Raw genomic sequence first — 9,987 nt, 5'->3', positions numbered from 1 at the left:
CCCTTCTTCGAAGGCTTCAGAGCATTATCGTAGAAAATCGGTTTCACCTTCGTGGCATCCACGTAGCGTCCAGGGAAGAAAAACGTGAAGGATGGCTAGCGTGCCCCATAATAGCCCTAAGTTGGCCCCGCGAAGGCTTCGTTTAAATTTTGAATTGTATTATATGCACATTTGCATGCCTGTTTGGTAGGCAAAAGGGAAAGATTTATAAGTTATGATCCGTGGCCAGTGATACCTCTCTCGATCTGCACACGGAGTTGATCTATATAAGATGTGTTACGGTCAACTTAGTCACGTTACTTTGAAATCGAATTTTCAAGATTTAAAAAAGATTTGTTTCGCCTGCGCAGCAACCCACCTTGTGCCAATCTAGTACTACACCAGGTGATAAAATTTTAATGAGCCCATTTAATGTCGTACTCACAACTCACTTTCAATCCGGCAAGGCAGACGTCAAGCAGGGCCAATCCCTAACCCCTCTCCGTAACTACTGCCCCGCCAATGTCAACCTTCTTTCCCATCGACGAACAAAAAAAGTGTCGTAAAAAAGCCCCATAAAAATAAGGAAGAATTTTAATTGATTAACCGTAAATCGACGAACGAAATCGCGCAAAAATGCAATAATAATAAAGTCGATATTTGCACTTGCAGCCAGCAAAGACTATGAAATGGTGTTAATCTCGGTGTTTCCTCCTTCTTTTTCTTCTTCTTGCAGTGTCCGTAGCGCCGCCACCGCAACGTCCCTGGATCCCGCTGGCGAGGCCAAATCGGTCCCGGGGTGCATGTAAGTAGATTTGGGATCGGTTTTCCGCATGCTGGTTTTTGATTTGCTTAATTAATTGTTGTGGTTTAGGTGGTAATCTAGTACTTCATTTTTTTTGTTTACACCTTAATTAACTCATTTTTAGTTGCACGCTTGATTAATATAAACTGCTTCAAGATAACACAAGCTAATTTTTAGCTAGCTAGTACTGCAGTTTAAACTGCTATATACAGATGTTGTACTAGATCACTTTTTGTTAGTCGCATTGTAATTTTTTTCTTGTTATTAACTAACCAGTTGCGCAAAGAATCGCTCAAATATTACATATCCCAAGATAGCCTTCTTCTTAATGTGTTACGTAATATTTGAATGACGCCCAATTGCACAAAATAATTTGAGACTTAGCAAGAAAATTTGTGAAAAATTACAACTGACCTTTTTACAGATTATAAAAAGGTTTGAAACACATCAGAAAATCATTATTTTGCTGAATTTAAAAGATTATTTTAATTCGCGATAATTTCCCTATTGGTTTCTTTTACTTAATCTTGTGGTCCATGTACTGCCCAAATGTTTATTTTTAGTTTCACTTTAATTTTCTTCAATTTTTTGTACATTTTTATAATGCATTTCTAGTATTACAATTATTCTATTCTGAGCAATTCCATGTCAAATAGGGAATCGGTTGTACCCGACCCTCTCCGATTTTAATGAAACTTTGTAGACATGTTATTCTACGCTTGTATAAGCCATAATGACATTTGAGAAGGGCGTAAGTGTTTTAAATATTTTTGTATTTCGTAATTTAAATATTGCTGTATCTCGAAGCCGTTTCTTCGTATCAAAAAGTGGTCAAAGTCAAACTTGTAGGAAATTTGACCGGCTTTCCGAAAAAAATACACTGAAACAAAAAAACACTCCATTTTTATGAGATATTTTGATTTTAAGTTTAAAATTCAAATTTGAAGGTGTGCCCACGATTTTTTTTCGTTAAATTTTTTTGTGAAAATAGCCTAAGATGTTACAAAAAGACTCACGAAAAATCATCAAAAAGCCATTTTTTTCAAAATTTTTATTTTTAAAACCGTAGTAACTTCACAAGGATTGGACTTAGAACAATGGTCAATATGGAGAATTTTTTGTAAAATTGTCTGGTGAATCGACTCTCGTGTTATATAATATTTAGATTGCAAATAATACAAAATATTCCGTATGTTAATGTCACTCTAGTACTGCATTTAAAATAACGCTTCGGTTTCGGTGTTGCATATTTCTACAATATTAAATCCATTACACAACTCATACTATTGCATGCAGCTTGCCTCGTATTCTAGTACCTCCCACCAAACTTGTGAAGTTGACTTTTTGGGTGATTTTTCAATTCTTTACAAACTTAGATTTTTTAACCGAGTTTGGTAAACTTTACCGATTTTTCACCGGCATTTAAATTCGTTAAAATCTTGCTGGAATTCTGTAATGAAATTCATCATTTTCATCGTACAACCAATTTTTGGTGAAATTCTGTTTTTTTACGGATTGTTTACCGATTTAAACGTTTCCGATTTTTCACCTACCGACTTCTTTATCACCTTGATACAATTCTAGTACTTCAAATCTTCGTTATGTAAGAATTGCTTAATTTAACTTAGAATCGGTGTTAAGAACTGTGATTTCGGTTGTTTTTAGTTTACTGATTTCTCAGCAGTTGAAATTATTCTAGTACTACAATTACTCTATCCATAATGTAAAAATGATTTCCTGAAGAAACAAAATTCTAGACAAATGTATAGTTTTTTTTAATTTAAAAATCTGTGTTGAAATTTATTATTTGTTGTCATTCTAGTACTGCATTTTTGCATAAAAGCTTCGGTTTCGGTTCTCCAGCAGCATAGTTTACTAATTTCCAACGAGTTTCACAAACTAATACCATCGCATGGTGCCTGCCTCGTAGTAATCTAGTACCTCCCACCGGCTCCCCCACGCCGCAAACGTCAAAATTTGAGAAGAAATCTTTCTCTCCACGCAGGTATATTCACCGTCATGTGCTATAACGTACTGTGCGATAAGTACGCCACCAGACAGATGTACGGCTACTGCCCGAGCTGGGCCCTGAGCTGGGAGTACCGGAAAAAGGTGCGTCATCAACCCCCCCAGGTCTCCAAACCAAACTGTAGTACTAGATTTACGTGTTTCTTTTTTTTGCAACTTAATTTGCAGGCCATCCTGGACGAGATCCGGCACTACTCGGCGGACATCATCAGCCTGCAGGAGGTCGAGACGGATCAGTTTTTCAACTTCTTCAAGCCCGAGCTGAAGAACGACGGGTACGAGGGCATCTTCTCGCCCAAGTCGCGCGCCAAAACCATGTCCGAGAGCGACCGGAAGTACGTCGACGGGTGCGCCATCTTCTTCCGGTCGAGCAAGTTAGTAGCAAGAGGTTTGTGGAGAGGACTTTGGATGTTGATATTGATTTTTTTTTGTAGGTTTTCGTTGATCAAGGAGACGCTGGTGGAGTTCAACCAGCTGGCGATGGCGAACGCCGAGGGCTCGGACAACATGTTGAACCGGGTGATGCCAAAGGACAACATCGGGCTGGCGGCGCTGCTTAAGGTGAAGGAGAGTGCGTGGGAGGGTTTGACGGTGGAGCAGGCCGCGATCTCACAGCCGATTCTGGTGTGTACGGCGCACATCCACTGGGATCCGGAGTTTTGCGACGTCAAGCTGATCCAGACGATGATGCTGAGCAATGAGATCAAGACGATACTGGACGAGGCAAGCCACAGCTTCCGGCCCGGCCACAAGTACGACACGAACAACGTGCAGCTGGTGCTGTGCGGTGACTTCAACTCGCTGCCGGACTCGGGCGTGATCGAGTTCCTGAGCGCCGGCCGTGTATCAATGGACCATCAAGATTTCAAGGAGCTGGGCTACAAATCCTGCCTGCAGCGTATATCAAATTGTGATACACCAAATGAATTTACTCATTCCTTTAAGCTAGCGTCTGCGTACAGTGAAGATATAATGCCATATACAAATTATACATTCGATTTTAAAGGTATTATTGATTATATATTTTACTCGAAGCAAGGTATGGTCCCGCTCGGTCTACTCGGGCCGATCTCGGGCGAGTGGCTGCGGGAGAACAAGGTGGTCGGCTGCCCCCATCCGCACATACCGTCGGACCACTTTCCGCTGCTGGTGGAGCTCGAGCTGATCCACATGGCGAGTAACCAGAACGGCCTCATCGGTCGGAGGTAGCAATAAAACTGGCGCAAAACAGCCGCCGCCGTCGCCGCAGCGGCCCCAGCATCCACCACAAAACAATAAGAATCATCATCACTCTAAAGCAGCAGCAGCAGCCGGAACAACACCACGTGGCAGACGTAGCACTAGTACCAGCAGCAGCAGTAGCAAATTGAACAAAAATCTAGCAGGCCCCGGGCCCTGCCCAATCTAGTACCACCAATTTGACCTTGACGACACCAAGAAGACTACGACCATCACCAGCACCAGCAAACAGCGCAGAGCCTACTTCTCCCAAGTACCAACACAGCACACACCCACGTCAACACACAACGACGGAAAGGCAGAGCCGGAACCTCCCTCCACAAAAAAACAGCAGTTAGGGAGGGAATGTTAGTAAGATCAAGCGCGCGCGAGAGAGAGAGAGGTTTGAATCTCAGCTAAAAGACCAACCAAACGCAACCATGCAATAGTTTAATCGATGAATGCGCGCGCACCGTGAAATCGAGATAGTGTCCAAAAAGTGAGCAAAAAACCCCAATTTAGTTTTGTCCCCACCCTCTTCTAAGCGCCCTTCGGGAACCCTGCGGGTTTCACCCCGGAGGCGTCAGTTTTGTGATATTTATTTTTTACTTAGGATTTTACTTTAAATTGTACAAACTCAACAAAACAAACAAAAAAAAAGCAAAAGAAAATCACAAACTTTTTCGACCAAAAACAAAGCAACCAACACACATTCATCGATTGTCGATTAATCTAGTACTACAACCGGAACCGGAAAGCTTTAGAAAACAAAACAAAAAGAAACTGTAAAAAATGGCCCCTCACAAGCCTCTCTCTGCATGTTTTTGTGTTCGTCGAATCCCGCGTAGGCTACTTGGATCCAACCACAAACTCACACACACACACACTTCGCATGGCAAACTGGAAAAAAAAATCAGCACCAACCTTTTTAATTACTCTGGATTTATATTTCCTTTTTCGGTACTACAGTAGATTCACCCACCTTTTTTTTGTTTATATTTTTTTCTCGGAAAACGTGTAGGCAAAGTATTTTGAGCTCCTAGAATGTAAGACTGTAATTTGTAGCAACCGGAAGAAGAAGAGGCAGTAGGGCAAAGAGCGCGTTTATCTGCGACGAAAGCGCACGAACAAAGTAAGAAACCAAATAACAACATTTAATGAAAAAAAAAACATACACAGAAAAATGAAAACAAAATGTCTTTTTGCTAACCCAAGGTTGTCCCGTCTTTTTGATCATTTTTTAAGTGTTAGGGAGCGCGCTAGCCTTGAAGTTAACTTTGGCGAAGATCGCAACTCGATACGCCTTCATACTCCAAACAACTTTTTAACTGTTTCTCAAACTTTGTCGCCCATACAAGTATCCATACAATACAATTTTGGCAGCTGTCCATAAAAAACGGGTACGAACAAATTTGAACAAGAAAAAAATCTGATCGATTTGGTGTCTTCGGCAAAGTTGTATTGGTATTGGTGACGATTTTTCCAAACTTTTTAGCCATAGAGAAGTACTGACAAAAAGTTTGCTGCCGTGTTTCTTTGAGCAAAAAAAACATAGAAATCTTACCTAAACACATCTTTTCACTTCACGTAAAATTTAATTTGCAATCGTAAATACACAATTTTTTTGTAAGGTGCATCATTTTCAAGTAATAGCAACTTTAAGTCTAATTAATGGCAAAAAAATGATTTTGATTTTATTTTTTAATATAATGAGCTGAGACTGGTGAGACATTTGAAAAAATTATTTGAACTTTCAAAATCGGACTATTAGTTTCTGAGATATCCCTGCAAAGAATATTTTTTTTACTTTTTTATTTTTAAATTACGTTTATCTATGTACCAAAAAGATTTATTTTTCAAAATTTTAAAATCTGTCCTAATCTTTGAAAAGATAGTTCGATCTCAGTTTTTTATTTGTTTACTTTTTTTCAAGTAAACCAATACTTTTCTATATTTACGTGATTTTTTAAACTCTATTTAGAAAAAAAATATTCTTGAAAAAGTTTCAATAGAAAAGACTTTATATTTAAAGAAATCTTCACTCATTTTGAAAATATTTTGTTGGTTATCCAAATTAAAATATTTTGAAAGGTTTTTTTTTGTTAAAAAGTCTTACCTGAAGCATATCTTTGCATTTTTTCGAATAAATCTATTTTTTCGTGATTGTTTTTTTTTTTGCGATAATTTCATTTTTTCCAAATATGAGCAAAACGTGCTCATATTCGATCATTCAAAATTGCCAGTTTTTTTTTTTTAAGTTGGCTTGGCTTTGGTTCTGGCAAAGATGTTGGAAAAATTTCTCGAACTAATAAGATTCGTGTAACAGTTTATATCGGCTCGCGCTGTAGTTGGTTGTAGTTAAATTCATGCATTTTTCCTATAAGTCATAGTACATTTGTATTTACTAACATTTGCAATCTAGTACTTCTTAAGTTATCCTTACCATAAAAAAAAATTTCTTAAAATACGCCCCTTTTCTTTCCATTTCCCGCATTTTGTTTTCTTCACCTCACATGAGATTACAAACGAAAACATCAGCCAAACGTCGCTCACCATCAAAAACAAACACAAAGCGCTACAAAACAAAACACGAAACAAAACACCCAAAAGACAAAAACGAAATGTGATCTTATTAAAGTTTTAAAACAAACACACGTGTGCTGTTGAAATTAACTCGTAAACAAAAGCAACAAAAATATTGTAAAAAAAATAACAGATTGTTACTTTAATATCTCTAAGATCAGATATAAGCGAAAACAGAAAAAAGTACAAAGTATCAACAACACTCACTGTGAACACGTGCGCGATCGGAAAAAAGTTAAAAATAGTGCTGCAAACAAAAACAATCATCTCTCGAACAGAAACCTTAAGTTGGCTTGCTATTGGTTAGTGTCAAACCATACTTCATTTCGTTATGAAGTGCTACTCTAGTTTTCAGTGTGAACTGCAGCTTCTCTGAGAAAAAAAAACACCCTGAAATGATTTTCTATCAACGAATTTGAAATAATAATTTAAATTAAACTTTTTCCCATACATAAAATTCATCTTGAATGGTAGTATAAACTTTTGTTCTCCACTCAAAATTTGATTTTGCTTGTCTAATCGTTTTTTTCAATCAAAACCTGCTGCATTCTAGTACTACGTTTGGCCACTGCTGGCCAAAGAGACAAAATCCCCTCTATTTTTAGTAGTAGTAGTAGAAGTAATTATTCTTCACTGTACAGGACGACGCTTGACGCGGAACCGGAATACCCGATCTCGAGCCGTTCGAATCGAAAACCATTTAAACGTAAACGCACTCTCACACACCCACACACGAAAAAAGAACAATGGCAGTTTGTAAGGAAGTTTAAAAAAAGGGGGTAACTGAAAAGGACTTATCATGGTACCTGTATTTTCACCATCTTTTCTAAGTAAACACACGCAACAACATCAACAACCACAACAAAAACATGGGAAAAGGGAAAAAACAAACATGGCTTGATGAAATTTAAGGTGAAAAATTCGTAAAATTCATCACGATCTGAAGTCCATTCTAGTTCCTCATTACATTTGGTTTAATGGAGAATCGTCGAACAAAAAAAACATCAACTTGCAGATCTAGTGCGATCTAGGGATTCTTCTGTCGAAGATCGCTCAATTTCATGCAGTTCCTGCATTTTCTAGCCAACTGAGCTACAGAACATAACTTGAAACTTTGAAATAATCGAAAAAAAAATGATTTTCTTAGTTTAAGAAAAATTAAAATGTTGATTTTTAACATATTTGAGTTCGACTTTCTGAGTAAAAATACAAAAAATCCCGTTTTCGCAAATTTGTTAAATTTTGATTTTTGAACCCAATATTGTCACCATTGGTTAATCTTTCTTTAAGTGAATTCTAGTACTTCGTTCTCGTTTCATTCTGTTCTTTCAAGATTTCTAAAAAATTCAAAGCAATTATTAATCTTAATCCTTTTTGATATGTTTGTTCTGTAGCCGTGGCTAAAACAAAATCATCGCCATTTTTTAAGAAGCTCATCGCCAAAAATATCGCACACTGACACAATCACAAAACACATTGAATGCATCGGTATATCCATACTCTTAAGCAGTCCTAGATATGAAGTTGAAGACAATGAGACAAAGGAATAAAAAAAAGAGAAAAAACACTCTAAAATCACGGTAACATTAAGCGAATGGTTATGTGCAGTCTGTAACAGATTACGAAATTTGCAGCAAAAGGGAAGGGAGTGACACTCATGCAAACATTAAAAATCAACATGAAGAAAAAGGAAATTATATTTTTAAAGAATAAACACTCACACAGAAACATAAAAAAAAAAACACTACACGGACAAAGTTAAAAAAAGAGGACTAGCAAAACAGCAAAAACAAAACAAACAAAAAACACTTCCGTCGCACACGTCAAAAACACATAGAAAAAAAAGATAAACAAACAACTCGTGACAGTAGCAAAACACTTTTTGGACCTCAGCAAACAAAATCAACTAGCTTAAAAGTGTGTGTAATTGACCTGGCTTGAGAACAATAGAGAAAAATCAATCAACATTCAAACTTTTTCCAAACTGCAGATCCAAAAACAAAACAAAAAAGAAGCATCAAATTTGCAGACCGCATTTTAACAATTATAATAGAGTAAAACAGAATAAGGTAACAAGCAAGCATAATTGGCAAACAAAATAAGCAAACACAGAGGAAAAAAAACCGATTATGCGAATATTTATTTGATCGTAAAAACACACACACACACACACCGATACAAACGTGAAGAAGAAAACAGCAGTGAATAAAAGGAGAATAGATGTTGCAAGGGAAAAGTAGTGAAGGTGGATAAAAAAACGTTTTTTTCTAAGTTGCAATAATTTTAAAACGCAAGTCAGCGAAACGTAAGGGAAGCCGGTGGCGCAAACAGTGTAATCAAAAGAATCAAAGTTTTTTTTTTCGTTAGTAAATCTGAGGAAAATGAGAAGTAAACAAAGTAAACAAACACACAGAAAATATATTAGTTGAAGCGAAGAAGAAGAAGAGGAAGGGTACGGGCGTTTGGTGAGACTGGAATAAAGCAGAATTTATGCAATGACACAAAACAAAACAAAAAAACACACTCAGACAAAAACATACATAACATACACACACAACAAACAAAAATACATACAGATGAAAAGATGTATGGTTTATAGGAGTAGTGAGAGATGGAGGCGGAAAGTAGATTTGGAAGGGTAGAGCGAAAGCAGAAGGTGGAATAATTTAAATGAGATGAGATTAGGAAAGTGTTGCTTCCTTATCAAAGAGATGAAAAATTACAGAAAATAAATCAGAAAATGATGGAAATAAAATGATAAAAATCTTATAAAAAATAAATCGACTGCCGATTTTGGTGATGAAAGAAATCCTTAAAATTTTGCTTTTGAATAAAAAACGAAACCCGTTAAATAGATTCTTAAATGGGTCAATGAAAGAAACACCTTTTTTATCATTTCGTAGCCGGCCATCAGTTAAAAAATTGGATGCAATCTAGACAACACCAAAAAACATTATGAGAATCATTTTTTTTCGTTTAGATTTCCAGCAAAATATCTTTAAGCATGTACGATGAATTAGTGAAAAAAAATCCTTTAATTGCGCAAATCACTTTTTTCATCGCTTATAACTTTTCGGTCGTAATTCGGGGTCTTGGACAAAATTGTAGAGCGGATTTTCAACTAAAATTACACACATTAAATGGAACAGTTGAACATGATTCGACAAAAACTTCTAAATGAACTCTTTTAAATTTCTATTTTTGTGAACTTAGCTAAAAAAATAAAATGATTTTTCGTGAATATTTTTTAACACCAAGTTAACAGCCTTTCTTGACAGAACGTATATTCATTGACAGCTTGTTTCAACGTTTTTCTTCGATTCGATTCGATAATAATATTTACCTTTTCTGACAGAAGTGGCGTTGTGGTTTTG

General features: G+C 36.8%; 1 protein-coding gene across 1 annotated transcript; it reads left to right on the top strand.

The window, feature by feature from the left end:
* Positions 1-715: 715 nt before the first annotated feature.
* Positions 716-9,148, top strand: LOC120431729 (CCR4-NOT transcription complex subunit 6-like). The gene is made up of 4 exons (XM_039596857.2): positions 716-784; positions 2,790-2,896; positions 2,981-3,186; positions 3,247-9,148. The coding sequence occupies exons 2-4, from the start codon at positions 2,804-2,806 to the stop codon at positions 4,019-4,021; spliced, it is 1,074 nt and encodes a 357-aa protein (XP_039452791.1). The 5' UTR covers positions 716-784; positions 2,790-2,803; the 3' UTR covers positions 4,022-9,148.
* The last annotated feature ends 839 nt before the right edge of the window (positions 9,149-9,987 follow it).

This window comes from Culex pipiens, chromosome 1 (genome assembly GCF_016801865.2).
Source record: "Culex pipiens pallens isolate TS chromosome 1, TS_CPP_V2, whole genome shotgun sequence".
Taxonomy (NCBI): domain Eukaryota; kingdom Metazoa; phylum Arthropoda; class Insecta; order Diptera; family Culicidae; genus Culex; species Culex pipiens.
Note: the sequence above shows the minus strand (reverse complement) of the source record. Positions and strands in the feature narration are given on the sequence as shown.